General features: G+C 39.7%; 1 protein-coding gene across 6 annotated transcripts in view; it reads left to right on the top strand.

Annotated features, from left to right (window-relative positions):
* Positions 1-15959, top strand: part of ATE1 (arginyltransferase 1) — an 85160-nt gene that overhangs the window by 17178 nt on the left and 52023 nt on the right. For 5 of the 6 annotated variants that reach the window (XM_068689049.1, XM_068689046.1, XM_068689045.1 and 2 more), the window contains exon 8: positions 10321-10353. The exons of the other annotated variant lie outside the window; for it this stretch is intronic. In XM_068689049.1, coding sequence (XP_068545150.1) covers positions 10321-10353 — 33 coding nt within the window. The remainder of the gene's footprint in view (positions 1-10320; positions 10354-15959) is intronic. 6 annotated transcript variants of the gene reach the window in all.

Genomic DNA, 15959 nt, shown 5'->3' with positions numbered 1-15959 from the left:
GCTTAGTGCCATGCTGACACCATTGGTAACTGATGTTTCGGTGCCTTCAGGCCAGTGGGTCTTTTGGGATTTTCCTTTCACCTCCTGACTTCCACTGCTTTGGAATCTCTGATGGAGAGCGCAGTTGTAAGCTCATGGGTGCCACATTGTGCCTCTCTTTTTTTTTTCCTTCCTTGCTGCTACTGCCACTGATTTGACCCTTGATGGATAATAGCTGGGATTTTTTTTTTTCATTTGTTATTTTAGAATTACTTGTGTATGAGTTATTAATGCACATTTTGAAAAAAATACATTGGTAAAGCTTTTATGTTGAAAGTCTAAATATTTGGGAATCAGAAAACCTCTCTTGGGGTTTGTTACTCCAAGTTTCACTGTCAGCTTAACAAGCCCTTAACAAACCCCCTGCATTCTTCATTTTAATTTAACCCGTGGTCTCTTCAAACCACAGCTTGCTGTGTGTTTATGGTCTTTGAGCTTGTATATGTGTGACAGAATAAGTGAAGATCTTCTGCTTAAGGACGTACAGGAGTTTATTAAGTGCTAAGTGAAATACTAGAAAACAAACTTTTCTTGTAGAAAAGGTCCCATCTTTTTTTTTTTTTTCAATGCAGTTTATTTTTGATGAGCATAGGATTCATTTATTAGTTCTGGTTCATCGAAGTGGATATTTTCTGGAAATTCACAGCTACAGCAGTTCTAAGATGGAATTCCACTTGTGACTAAAGCCCTGTACATTATATATTCTGTTCCTTTAGCTATTAAAATATAGTCAGGTTCTGACACCAGTTTACCTTAGTAAATTAAAAAAAAAAAGCTGAAAAGTTCAACTTTCTGTAGCAAAATAAATAAATAAAAGCAATTTGCAGTTGTGCTTTTACATGTTTAAAGATAAGTAATTCTGCTACAGTATCTGATTTAGCATCCTTTAGTCTTGTCCATGGCTTTCTATCACTGAAAATATATCTCCTTTAAAAATATATTGCTTTTTCTCCCCTTTATTCCTCTACTCAGTTACTGTTTTTTTCCAGTTTTCTCATTCTTTAGTGATGTTTTGAAGACAGTGGTTTTCTTAACTTTCTGGCAGCATTTCTTAGCACAGCTTGTATTGATACAGGGCTATCTACTTCTTATTTCTGAACCTCTCTTTCTTCTTGCAATTTAATCTTTGTGCAATGTACTTTTTCCAAAGCTGAACTATTATATCTTCAGTAACTCCTCGCTTGCTGTCTGTATTTAACTTTGGCCAGTCATACTCTGCTGGATAATTTGGCTATCAAACAGCGTTTTGTCCCTTGTGTTAATTTAAGCCGAACTTGGAAAATTGTTCTTGTTTTACCACTCTGATAATCTAGTTTAAGGCACTGAATAACTTCTGGTGGTGCAGGGTTTTGCAGAATCATGTATTTCCAATGTTTTGGCAAAAGCCTTGTTTGTTTATTCTTTATCTGGAGTCGTGCTTACCCTAAGGTGGTCTTTGGCTGCTAGCCTGGCGTAATGCAAGTGCTTGATAGTAATCTTGCAATCTGTTTTAAAGCTTGAAAATGGGGGGTGGGAGAGACAATGTGAAAATTTCTTTTGGGCCTGTTGGTTTGGACGTGCTCGATGTGCTCAGGTTTCTGTGAGGAGGCTTCAGTAAAATTGGGCCACGAGTATTGCTGCTGACATGTTTACAGTCACTGCTCACACAAATGTTGAGGTACAAGTCTGCATTTATACGCACTAAGCATAGTTTATTAACATTCAGGTTGAGTATCGCAGCGTTGGTGTGCAGGAAGAGCAGTTCGGGTGAATGCATCTACCAGAGTGTATAGGCCTCAAATTTTTGTTTGAGCTTTTGCTGGAGAGAGGCAGCACTGAGCCCTCACAGATCCAGTGGCTTCTGTCAGAGCTAACCAAAGGGACTGTAGAAATGGAGTAGCGGTGTTAAACCTGCACCAGGTCCCAGAGCTGCTCTGGCCCCTGAGGTGAGGAGTACCTGCCATTGGTGTGGGGGCAGTGTCACCATCCTCAGTGCTGAGTAGATAATGTGGTAAAGTAGAAGTAAGTTTGTGATCAGCCAAGTAAGATCCTATTCTAGGAATGGTTTTAAGCATCTCCTTGCTGCTGTAATCATAAATAACTTAGCTTGTGAGTGAAAATGTTTCAAATCTCTGTTTTTGTCTTGACGTAAATGCTGCAACTGTTTTTTTGTATAGGCTTTTCAGCTACTGATTATCCTCTCTTGTCTTTTTTTGGTGTCTGGTATAAATCAAACTTCTCTTGAAAACCTTCTGAAAACCCTCAAAACCCTTTAGTCAGCCTCAGAACTGGCCTGCTTGTCCCTGTGCTTTGGAGGGCAGTCAGCTGCTGGTGGCCAGCAAAGTGCCTAATGGCAGTTGTGTTGGCATGGTTTTATTGAATGGGTTGGTGTCCTGAGGAGAAACATAGCAAACCACTCTCTAATTAAAAGTTGCTCTTAAATAGTGCTGTGGAAGAGCTGATTTTTCAGTTTTTCCTCTGTGGGAACACAAAGCCGTATTATGCTGCTATGTAAATGCAGTTATCTGCTTTCTGAGTAATATATTGTTATCTTTAAATGAGTCGTTGGGGAAATCTGAAGAATTAGGGGAAACCCCAACAGGTTATTAAGTGGGAAAGTATTAATAGCTGAATGAATTAAGATACAGGCATGGAAAATAGATGTTTTACCTATTGAACAAGTTTATCCAAGGCTACTCTTGGATTAACCAAACCCAAGAAGTGCTCGGTTTTGGAAGAGGTGAAAATGTGCAAGGGAAGAACCTGTGCTAGTGTTTGTCACATTCTCTGCACTTCCTCTGGCCTTTTTTCTTTTTGGAAGTAGTGCACACAGATCTCTTTCTCTGGTCCAAGATGATAGTTCTTGTGCACTGTTCAAATACAGCCCTTGTTTGCCAGCATTTATTCTTTCTTGATAAAGTAGTGGAAGACTGTATTCATGTTCAATATGTGGATCTGTGTATATAGCTTACAAAAATCCACAATGTAATCAATTGCAAGAATTTATTTACACATCTACAAGTTACATTTATTTTTTTCTGCTTGGGTGGTAGTTTTATTTATATTCTGAAAGATTCGAGCTGTAATGAAGAAAAATTGTGAAAATGTAACCTGGGAAAACCTGAATAAGGGCAACTTCTGTAATGAACAGAGAGGTGATATCAGGCTGAGCATCCTTTGGTTAAACAGGCATTGTTTCCCTGTATTTCAGTGCAGGATCAGTTGGAACACAAAGCTGATCAGCAGATCAAGAGTACCATGATTGTTCAAATAAAATTTATGAATGACACTTTGTCCCCTCTTTTGTTTTGTTTTGTGTTTTTTTTCAATTGTCAGAAGAAATACAATGAGTCTTTATAATACAGCTTTGTCTTAATTTCTGCACAGCAAAATGGACAAATGTGGTTTTGTGATCTGGAGGTTTTGGGATGTTGAGCAACTTGCATTTTAATAGCATTTGATTATTTTGCTGGATGACGTAGTAACATGCTCACTATTGGTCTGTAAGAGCAATAGTCTTTATTTAGTAATCTTTATAAGACTTCCTGCATATAATACTGCATACTGCAGTTGATCTGTATTGAAATATCTTTAATTTGTTACAAAGGCTCTTCAGTTATTCTTTGTATTTAGAAATCAAGTTTGGATCATCCAAACTTGATGTATTCTCATAAATGCACATGAACTACTTGTTCTTTCATTGATGTTTTTCCAGCGCTTGATCTGTCTGTATTGAATGTGGAGTAGTACATAAAAGAAAAAAGCTGTGATGCTATTGCAAACATTTATTATCAGATATTTATTCCATTAGCAACGTAAGAATAGCTGTATGTTGGCTATTAATTTGTTATAATAATGAATCTTGATTTATGCTTACAGCAGATTTCATCAGCTCTGGCAGCTTCTATTTTCCTTTGGTCCTGGAGTTAAGTCAACTGTTATCCCCAAACAAAGAAGAATTGAAATGCATTTTTCTTTCCAGTGTAGTAGAAATAATTACATTTTTTGTAATTGCTTTTTATATATGCTTTCAATTAGCTGGAGTAGAGAACATGAAAGTAGAATTCTCTGACTTTTCAAATGGTTATTTAAATGATGACAGCTAGCGGATTTGAATGGATAGGCATTTGAATTCCAGGCAGGTTTTTGCTTCAAAGTCCTTGCTAGGACTACAGATGCAGCCACATAACCAATTCTGTGCTTCATGGCACTGTTGTGCTGATACCTGGGTTTTAGCCACTTGAAGAAAACCTGTAAAATAATGCATGGAATAATGTTGTGAGAAGAAGAGTGAACTTTGTCTCCTGCAGCTCCAGAGACAGAAATGCTTTGGGGATGGAATCAAGCGCAGGTGCCCCACGGTGCAGCAGAGGTGGCTTGCTCTACTGGCATGTCACTGCCTCTTTGCTGGGGCTGCGTCAAGAGAGGAAGAGTATGAGAGTAACCAGTGTTTTATCCTTTAGCTTCATCGAATTACAGCAGAAAAATCTGAAAACAAGACAGAAACCCTAACTGGGTCCAAAGGCTAGGCTGGCTCTTCAGATGTGAAGCTGGATTTAAGGAAGCTTAGTAGCAGATCTGCTTTGTGAAGACAAATCCTGATTTGCAAACGTTTCAACTCTTGCTTGACAGCAAAATACCTGGGTTTCTGCATAGGAAATGCAGGGGGGGCTTTGCAGAATATAAATCACCTGGAGGATTTCTGTGATCCAACCTGCCCAGCTTCGGGGTGATTAAGAGAAACATTTTGGAACGTTTTGATACCTGCTTGCCCTAAATCTGAGGTGTTAAAATGCATTTCTGGGTATTTAAATGGTAGATGCGGATGTGGAGCTTCATCAGTCAAAATGTGGAGCTCTGCAGGCAGAGATAGTAAGTAAAATGAATACTGTGAAAATATTTTTTCTGGACCCTTTCATGCCAAGAGAGAAACTGTTTGATTCCAATAATGTACTCATTAATTAATTTGGGCAGAAGAGAGTAGCTCTCCAGCAGTTCATCTCAGTGAAGCGTCCATCTCACCAGACACACTGCATTTCTGACCCAGTCTTGCCCTTTTCTTGAATCTTTCTTGAGGTTGTCAACATAGTATCTGTCTTATATATTATGTATTATATATACATTAGAACATAAATATATACATTGGCTAATTCTGTTCTTTAGCTGTAATCAGTTCTTGTTGAAAAAAATAACGAGTGCTTGTAATTCCAAATGGAGTTTATTTAATAATATATTGCCATGTAAAAACTAAGCATTTTTTCTTCCTGCCTCTTCGCTGGTGAACTGAATGATTGTGATGGGTGGTTTAAAACACTGCTACAATATACCTAGTTCATTAATGTGATTTTTTTTTTTTGGTTTTAAGTCTGTTTACAGTAGATTTTTGCCTTTAAGAAAAGGGCTGAAGTGTAACCAAAACAAGCTATGTGGCAGCTACACAAGTTAGAAAACATTTTCATAAATGATCATAAAAATTCGACGGTAGGTTCCAGAAAGAGCCAGAGTGAACAGTTTATTGCTGTTGAGGCCTACTGAAGCAAGCATTTTATTTAACTTTTCACGGGTGTTTTATAATGACAAGCTTGTAGAAAAATAGTACGTGTCTCAGTTCCGCCTGCAGAGCGAGCTGGACGCTCTCTTTACTTCGTGCTTAACTAAATATTTGTCTTGGAAGAAAAGAATTTATCAACACACAAAAGATACACTGTTTGGAAAGGTGCAAGAAATTACTGAAATAGGTATCGTTTTTTTTTTTTTTTTCCTTTTCCAGTTTCTTTAATTGCCTCCCAGAAATACACTTGCACTACTATAGGAAGCGGAGCGACCAGCCTAGGAAATGCCAGGGAGCGCCTTCTGATCGATTCCGGCAGCCAGCTCCCAATTTTTAGGTCTCTTTAACCCAGTTTCCTATTTCTTTTTTTGATTTTTTTTTTTTCTAGCGAGAGAATTCTGGGGAAAAAATCGAGCCTTTGTGGTCATTGTTATCTGCCTCAGCTTGCCTAGGCAGCAGTACGTTTTTATAATGCTGTTGAATGGGCTCTTTTATCAGCTCAGTCGCTGACAGCGCTAATCTGATGCCTGGCTCCTCGTGGTGGGCTGCTGCTGCCACAGAACGTCGCGCTTCAGTTACCTGCACTTCAGGTCTCTGATAAACCTAATTTTAGATCCAAGAGCACTTTTTGGATCGGCCTGATTCTTTCAGTGTGCTCGCGTGGCCTCGTGGCTGCAGCGCTGTGGATCCAGGCCCTGTGAGCCAAAGAATTTAGGTGTCTGGTCAACCGAGCGACTTGTCCCCACTGTTTCAGATCAGAGTTTTTACATCCCGGCTTACTTGGTTTTCCTAATTTTGACACTGAGTTTTCTATGTATGTCCACATAAAATTAAAAAGAACTCCGTATTGTAGGCTGAGGGATTTCCATTGTTTAGAGAATGAGTTTCTCTTGAGCAGGCAAAGCCACAGTGAATCTGTCATCCCATAATGGAATTGAAACCATCATTATGAGGTGCAAGCTTTGTCCCATCACCAGTCACTTGTTTCATTACTTCAATTCTTGGTCTGAAAACTATCATTAAGGTATGCATTTAAACTTTAAATCCCCTCTTTCTATGTTATCAGAAAAATCGAAGATTTACTCTGGAGCTGACCTACGCTAAATATGTCAGCTCCAGAGTAAACCTTTGATTTTCCTGTTAACATAGGTCTGCGGTGATGTTTCCTGTTTCAAGGATAGTGGCATAGCTTGGCATCAGCTCTTCTGTTAATCTTGTTTGATTTTGTCTCATTTTCTGTATTTTTACAGCACACACCATGTTACAGAGTATTGTTCGTTTCTCAGGTCGATTTCAGTCCAGTTGCCTGGAGAGTTTCTCATCCTTGTATTTTACGGGTCAGTAACTAGGTTCGAGCCTCACTGAAGTTTGGTTGAAGTTTTTTGTTCATTTTTTGAGTATTTTTCACTTTTGTCACTCTACAAGTGAAAACGAAGAAGGATAATTAATGCTTGAGAGCAGAAACATCTTTATTTTGAACTTGTAAGACGTGATGATGTCTGGAAAGCACTCAAAATGGGGAAAGTGCTCTTTTGGTGGCAGCAGGACGTCCTGTGCACTCGTGTGGTGTTTGTGGGATGCTAAAAAGAGATGGATAGAACAAGGAGAGAGTTCAGCCTAGAAAGGAGCTTCCAAGGCAGTGAAATCCAAGAACCCTCCGCCTTCCCTACAAAGTTTTAGTTCCCCTGTGCATCTAAAATACCTAAAGACTGCCCTAATCGAGGCGGAAGAACTCAGAAATGGACATCTAGGGAGGATGCCAGGAATGCTCTAGGAAAAACGCCAACGTTTTGTGGCTCTTTCTGCCGGTGGGTACGTCAAGATGTGCCAGGCCACTTGGGTTTCCAACATGTCAGCATCCACGGCATCTGAACGTCCTCCTTCCCTTGTACAGCAGGTGTTAGCATTCTGGTTTTAGTGCAGCTTTTGGAAGGTGTGCGTGTGCTTGCACTCAAGCAGTGTCTTCCTGCCATTTTTCCCCCCCCGGTTATGATTCTTAGCGGTGTCCTCTTAGTTGTATTGGGTGTGTTTGAGTTTACTTCCCATTGGTCTTGTGGTGGCGACGGCTTCTTTATGGCAATTGAAATCAGTTTGCACCAGGGAAAGAATCTTGTGGATTTCATATATGTAGTTTTTAAAAGACTGAAGCTTAAGTAATTCAGCTTGAAATGAAAATTAGGAGAGCATGACTTTGTGAAAGGAATTCCAGTTGTGCTTGTGTGACAGATTGATTTATTTGGCATAAACACCAGCTCTTGACTGTGTTTCTTTCATGGTTTGTAGAATCATTTTTGAATTGTGTTCATAATTATCCTGCAGTATTATAATGAGACTCTTTTAATTTAGAAAATGAATCTTACATTTATGTTAGTTTAAGTAAGTAGCTGTGTAGTCCAGGTATATTCCTGGGTTATGATGGAAGTGTTGTGGGTATGGGGGTGGGAGGACAGAGTAAGGGCTGAGAAGACAACAGCAAAGGTCAGGAAATCTAAAATATTTGCTATTTTCCATCTCTGTATGTCTTTAAATTCTTCCTTTTAAAGCAAAACATTTTCTTAAGTGACTTCTAGAAGAGATTCACAATCTGCTGAAATTTTCTAGCTCTTGGTTCAGAAAATGATCTGACCTGAGAACCTCGAGAATAAACAAATGAACTAATCTGCAATAAAACTTGCAGTGATTTCTCCCCATACGAGGGTGGTACAAATTCAAGTGCAGTTAATTTTTTTCTGGCCACCAGTTGCAGCGCCCCCAGCAAGCCGAAGTGATGCTGGGGTGTGCTTGGGGCGCCCTCCCCTGCCCCAAAGCCCAGCAATTGTGTGGCGGGGCTGGGAGGATGGAGAAAACCATTTGAAAGGTGGTGCTGGCTCTGTTTTCTCACCCATAGGGTTTAACATAGGGTTTAACTTGCACTATAAAGCTAAAGTTACAGATTAAGAACTATCGGGGGTCTTCTGACATCAAAATGAGTAACACATGGCTTATCCTCCCGCTGGCTGTAAGGGCTGATGCACGAGCTGGGCAGGAATTTGTAAATCTCTGGTCTTTTTTTATGGGAACATAACTTGGTAATTCAGATTTTCAATTTTTTTTTTCTTCAAGTATTGCCTGTTTTTTTTTTCCCCTTAATCTCTGACCCTACCCACCAAACCAATAAAAATTCTGGAATTGAATTAAGATCTCACAGGCATTTGTTTTTCTAAATGGAGTAATTTAGAGCATCCACCACTCTGGTGGTGAGTACATCTGAAATGGCTGATTAATGCACGTTACCCTTGTCTTCAAGAGCAGCTTAATCGAAATTCAGTGTTCATCCCAAAAGTTTACTGTCCGTTCACAGCTCAACTAGAATGCTGCTGTGTGTTGGAGAGGGAAAATATCTGGAGTCTGACTTCTGCAAGGTTTTGTCTGTTAGCATCACTGCTGGAGCACCTTTTAGTGCATCTTAGGGAAGGCTGAGATTCGATGTTCACTTCCAGCTACAATAGAATGGTCCAGGTAATGTTTGCAGATCCATGTATCTACCAGAGGCTGCATTTTTATTTCTAAAATCCAATTTATGGCATTTTCTGAGGAAAATAAAGTTTTAATTACTTAGACTGTACATGGGCCTCAGTCCTAAGTCAGCAATTTGTAGTGTTGGCACTTTTTAATGTTGCCTGCCTTCCTCTTCTCCCCCGCCCAGGGGAAAATGGGATGCTTGACACCTGCAGTTTTATCTATCCCCCTTTAAGCAGAAAGCTCTTCTCAAACTTATCTCAGAAATTCATAGAATTCTTGACCAAGAAATCTTGTGAACAGTCTTTTTTTTTTTGTGTGTGTGTGTGTCTATGCATATTTTTTTTTAAATCAAACTTCAAATCAGAAGTTCTTGATTACTCTTGTTTTGCAGTTTGGTCATGACTGATTTATTAAATCGTTTGGCTTATTAGAGGAGGGGGAGTTGGGCTGTATAACACAAACTAGCTCTTTAACAAAGGAATGTTTTGGGGTTAAATTCATAGAATTTTGCAATATCTTTTAATGTGTTTTATGTGGAATCCACCACTAAGGAGGTATTCGTATTAAATAAGCAAATGATGGTAAATAAATAGCTATTATATTTTACTACTCTTAGAAACTTGCACAAGCTCCAGATCATTAAAAGCTCGCCTTTGTCTGATTATCTGTAGCACGACATTTTGTTTGAGTAAAGAATCTGGTTTGGAAAATGCTTGCACTTTCAGGAAGCTGATTTTTCTTTTTCCCCTCTTCTTCTTTAGACTTGAACAGGCTTGCTCTTGATTTTGATTGCAAAGAGACTTTATTAATTTCTGTTAAAAGAGATGATGGCCCTAATCCCTTTAGTGATGGGGCAGGTACCAGTGGAACTGGGAAGAAACTCCCTGGTGCAGGCAGTCACAAAGAAGGGCAATGTCTAATTCAAATAAAAGATAGTGATAAATTTTAAATTCTGTAGAATAGAAGATGTTTGAAAATGGGATGTGAGAGAATGAAGTGTTTTGGATCATTAGTCATTTGGATCATATTTGTTTGTGCTTAGGAACAAAATAGAAAGTGGGAATTTGTTTGGGAATTTTATTTCACCTCCTAAATCCTGTTGGTGTTTTTCAAATATATGGTTTTGAAAGCACGTCTGTCTGAATGTTAATGTATCCTGAAGTGTTACTAACATATTTCTTGCTTTTCTGCTTTGCATATTTGGACTGTCTTCTTGGGCACATATTTTTGATGAATCTACCTTGATGCAGTTCACACGATTCCTCTGTGATTCTCCTCTTGAGGTATGTATTAAGTCTAGACACAAGTTTTGAAATGAGTGTGTTCATTTGTTTTCACTTTTTGCAGGCAGTACACTGCTACAGGTATAGGTGTCACAGTGTTTGTATCATCACCAGGCAGGAGGGAAGATAACCCTGAATTTTCAAAGGAGTCTGCGGAGCTGGATAAGGAACTATCACTAAATTTCATATCTCTGCATTTAGGGAAAAAAAAAAAAAAAAAAGAAGGGCAGAAAGTGCTGTGGTTTTGTGTTCTTGATTTATTTCCATGAAAGAATATATTCCAAAATAATTCATTGACCTTGCGTTTGACTACAATGTGAGTTAAAAATTAAGGAGAGATGCTCTTAGTACTTTGCCTACTGGAAAAGAAACGTGGGTTCGTGGCACTGTCTGTCTTGTTAGCCTTAGAGAGCCGAGGACCACGTGAGTGTAATGAAATTGTCAGGTTATAGTAATTACGCGAGTAATTCGATATGTCGCGGCTTGAATGGATCCATGTGTGGAGGGTTTGTTGCTTTTCTCTGCTGAGTCCGCTGGCCTTTGCATTCCTGAAAGCTGAAGAGTAATAGAGCTCATTAGACTTTATAGGAAAAGGGCTTTTATCACCTCGTCAACCCAGGCAGCAGACTGCCATTATATTCTTAATTTTGTATGGCTACGTAGATGTTGATGCACACTTCCCTGCCAGGTTTATACCAGTATTGTTTCTTACAGACACTTTTTATTGACATTTCGAAGCTTGAATTAAATTTTGTGTGGCACCACTGCAGATGTCTTCAATTAGATGGAGTTAAATAAAAGCGGTTGTATATCAGAGGCCAAGGGATTCTTGAAATTCTTTATTCTGAAACAGTTGCCACGAGCAAAACTGGTAGTGTGCAGTCTGTTTACTCTTTTGAACAAAAATAATTTAAAATCAAATTTGAGCCTTACATGATTTCAATTTGTAATTGTTTTGAATTTTTAATACCATTATTAGCTGCAAATAGTATCAACACCCGGACTCTTCCTGCCTTTTTTTTATTTCTCAATTTTAGGATCCTGTTTAGTTTCAGTTTTGGCTACGGGCTCTGGCACGAGAAGTGAAATAGTTTAAAAAACGATATAGGATGTGGTAGCAGAAACCTAGGCAATTTTCTAGCAGTAAACAGGGCACAGCAGAGGGAAGAGATTGTTTGTTTTTTGTTTAGTGTTCCTTTCCTCTTAGCAGCTACAGCTGAGTGTTTGCCATCTGCCACTTCCAGCGGTGGAAGTAGATGTAAAGGCTCCTGGCCTGGAGCAGGGCGGCTGCAGGACTCCTAGCAAAAAACAGTATGGATTTGTAGCCAGTGTGGATTGGTGCCCAAGTGAGCGTCTTTATGGAAAGAGGGCACAGGAAAAACTGGAGGTGATCAGGGTGGATTCTTAGTTTTTGATGACCAGTGAGTTAGGGGTGCCTTTTGTCCTTCTGCAGCCATCCTGGGTCATCCTGGTGCTATGACCGCACCTGGCCTCAGTGCTCAGGTGCGCTGTGGTGTCAGGCAATCCAATGACTTTTTTTCTCTTTGTAAATCCTTCTCTAATAGTTTTTTTAGTCTTTTTCCATTTTGACTGATGCTAAGCATGAAGATGATTGCTTTATAAAACTGATCAGCCTCAAAAATATCTTGAAGTGTAAATTGCTTACACACGTTGTTTTGGATGCACATATAGCCACTTTTTTTTTTTTTTTTCCATGAGCTTGATGTTGTATTTATTACCTTTGTCATGTTAATTACTCAATATTATGGGATCTTTCTGTAGCTGTTTGCACTCAGCTCTCGTGTACCCATCCTGCATCATTTTAACCCACCAGCTCAGTGAGCAGGGCCCCCCAAAGCAGCGTGTCCAGGACTGTGTCCAGCCAGGGTCTGAAGATCTCTAAGGATGGAGACTCCACCACCTCTCTGGGCAGTCTGATCACTTGCAGCAGAGAAGTGTTTTCTCTGTTCAGCTTGAATTTCATGTCATTTTTAATTTTTAATGTGTGCCCATTGCTTCTTGTCCCATCAGTGGGCACTTCTGAGAAGACCCTGGATCCCTCAGCTTTATTCCCTCCTATCAGGTATTTACACACATTGATAAGACCTTCCCAGGTTGTCTGATTTTGGTGCTGAGTGTCTCAGCTTTCTCAAACCTCTCCTCATCTGTCAGATGCTCCACCACGGTGCATTATTTTTCCTCCCCCCCCCCCCCCCCCCCTCTTTTTTTAATGAAAGCCTGTAGTGCTACCTCTCTGCTGACACAGCCTGTATTTGTAGGCTGCTTTCACAGCACCTCCACTAATCCCTAATGAAAGGAGGACATAGCAGTGAACAGGAAATATGTTGCTAACCAAAAGAGATAGAAATCTACCATATGGCAGGTTTTGTGCGTGTGCCGCTGGGAGAAGAGCTGCTGGAATTAATCATTTCACTTTGGCAAATAACTTCTAGAGTGTAGAAATCAAGACTTTCCTTTAGTTGTTGTTGTTGCTTTTTTTTTTTCTTTGTATGAGGTAGTGTGGATTTCATATTTTACTCCTCCTTCCATCCACAGCAGGGAGTAAACTGGAAATGTTCAAAGTAAGAAATTTCATGAAACCTCCCAGAAGAAAATAATCCGACAGTTATCAGGGTCACGATGCATTTCTGGTGGGTGACTGCAGCACTCTCTGCAGTTGCACTCCAGGCTGGCATGGGGGTTAATCAGTTCAATTTCTATATTAATAGGATCAGTAAAACCTCTCCTCAAAGTAAAGAGAAAGACCGGTGTGCTTTGAAGAACACTGAGCGCTCACACCATCATCAAATTTTCATTGTAAGCACTTCTTATATTGAAGTGACCCACTTGGAGCAACTTGTAATATCAGATGATATTAAACATTTAAATTTTAATAAGGCATTATTAAATGTAAGCAATCACTTGTTAATGAAAAAACAGCAAGCAGAATACGAGGACATAGAATTAATATATAATGGAATAAGTTATACTTTTCTCTGCAGTATAGGCTAAACTTTGAAGAAACTATTTAATTTCTGTCTTTAGATTTAGTTCTTGCGTAATTTTGTTTCCCTATCATCAAATTATTAACAATTCATTGTCTTGAAGCTCAAGTTTAAACTATTAACTTGCAACAAGTTGGCCCCTCTGGATTTTTTTTTTCCTCCTCTGCAGATTTGGAGATGTTGCATAATTGTTCAGCTGCACTGTGCAGCTTAAAAGCAGGCACCAGAGCCATCTACACCCCTGTCTTCTGATGACGGCTCACTCAAATCCTTTGTATTTTTAAACTCCTAGTATACACTGAAAAAAATAAGTAATTCCTAGGCCTTATTCAAAGAAAATGTGAGGCAGAAATAACTATGAAAACTCTGTGTTTTTAATAATTCCTAATCACAGCATGGTTAGTTCTGCTTTGACTCTCATAGCCCGAGTTTTAGGTCTGCTTTTAGTGTTTACTCCTTTAACACAACTTACTTAATGAATATAAACAAAACAATTAATTTTAAAGATTTGCTGTTCTTTCTTACATGTATTTCCTAGAATAGTGGGGGTTTTGTTTGCTTAAGAAGACCTGAAGGCATCTATCATAAAATCATGGTATCATTTGAACTTCAGTGTGAAAGGGGGTAAGGGAATATTGGTTTTGATCTCACTCTCTTTCCCTGTAATGTCTCTGTTACGTTTGTTGATTCATCAATCACAGAAGTGGTGATGCTTTCGGTGGCAAGAGCAGCTCATGTTTTTGTAGCACAAGGGCTACTACGGTGTGTTATTTCGTGCCGATAAGGTAAGCCCCACTGCTGGGCCTCACCTGCGTGATGTCCCTTGCATTTTACATCACCTTTGACAGCCGGGGCCCCAGGGGCTGTGCCAGTGCTGTGACATGGGGCAGCCTGCTGCAGGACAGGGCTTCGTGCTCTAAACCTGTGACACGTCAAACTGCCTGGATGGTTCCTGAGAAACCCAGGTAATGGAGCCAAGGGTTCACTGAGAAATCGGAGAAAACATAATGTGTACAGACGTTACAAAGGATTATATTGTATGGAAACTTCTCAAGGAGGATGAAAATGTTGTGCTTCTTAGAAATGGTATTTACTTAACGTAACGGAGATCCCTGAACACTTTGCCTGAAATGAGTACTGTGCTTGTTATCCCTGCTAAAGAACACAGCCTCTTTTATGTTCAGAAATGGCTTTGTAATTGAATTAGAGGAATAACGGGGTGGTTCGTGCCTCACTAACAGATCTTAACTGATGCTTCAGCTGCCAGGCATCGGGCGAGCCCCTGCCCTGCTGCTCTGAGGCAGGGCCCTGTATGCACAGCGGCCCTTTAGCTGTAGGAGACTTTGCTCTGAGTGGAAATCTTTTCCGTGTTGTTTTAGACAATCTTTTTAACTTGTATTAAATCCTATAGGGTGATTTTTTCTGACAGTCTGTTTTATCTGATACTTAAGCAAGTCTGTGTTAGATTACAAATCACATTTCCCCTTGGTTTGCTGCTTTTCTTCTCCCCATGCTGCACCCTGCTAGCTGAGGAGAAAACTCAACCTGTTCTCTTAGGGCTGCCTGCAGAGAAAACCTTTTCCAAGCTCTCAAACTTTGACCATGTCCCAGCTTAAAAATGCTAATACCGACCCTCTGAGTTCATTTGGCACTACTGAAAAGTTGAGGATATTGTATGAAACAGCACTCCCAAGTAAGTCGGCTTTCTCTAAATGAGCAGAACCCAGCTCGGTATGTCAGTGTCCTACCCAATAGCCTTGTATGCTGCAGATTTAGCTCTCAGGTATTGGATCATTTCACTTTTACAGTATCTGTAGCTAGCTGCATATCTATTTTTATATCTACTTTGATGGTATATAACTACATAGAAATGCAAACATTTTATTATACAGCCTTTATTTGGGACTAAATGGTTGGGTAAGTCAGCTGAAATGATTTTGGTTCATGTGATTGATTTCTCTTGACACATGTGGTACCAATTAGAGTAACTTCTACTGCCCATCATGTCTTCAGTCCACGCTACTGTATCAAAATACTTGATTAAACCCACCTTTTGTTGTTGTAATGCAAAACAGTTGGTAATAGCAGGTAATGTTGTCAGATTTATTGAGTGAGAAGCAGCTTTCTGAAGATCTGGCAATACAGTGAAAAACATGACTAGGAGGATAATTAAGTTGAGCGCTGTGGAATTCAGGATTAAAGTAAACCTGACGTTGGAGAAAAAGCCCTGCCAGAGTTGGTTGTGTAATACAGTTTAAATTAGGAGATTGTTTTCTTTGTAAGCTGAAGCATCAGTTTCTGGTTTAGGAGCTTCTCCCCGTAGGGAAGTGTGCTCCCCTGAGACCTCAGGCCCCAGCACCCTCCGTGCTCTTCCAGAAGCTGCCCTGGTGTGGTCTGGCAAAGCAGGAGCTCCCCAAGTTACGTGGCACAAAGAGTTTCAGCTTCTCTGATGAAAAAATACTTGGTCATAAAGAGTAAACCTTACACTGTTTGTAAGGTGGTACGTAGAGTTTGCTGAGGATGAGTAAAGTGAAAATCACAAATGCTATGGAGAACCAACCACCATTGCTCTCACTGCTTCTCAAATTCCCTCTTACCTTT

Source organism: Anas acuta, chromosome 7, assembly GCF_963932015.1.
Source record: "Anas acuta chromosome 7, bAnaAcu1.1, whole genome shotgun sequence".
Classification (NCBI taxonomy): Eukaryota; Metazoa; Chordata; class Aves; order Anseriformes; family Anatidae; genus Anas; species Anas acuta.
The sequence above is the reverse complement of the archived record's forward strand: the minus strand, read 5'-3'. Positions and strand labels throughout refer to the sequence as shown.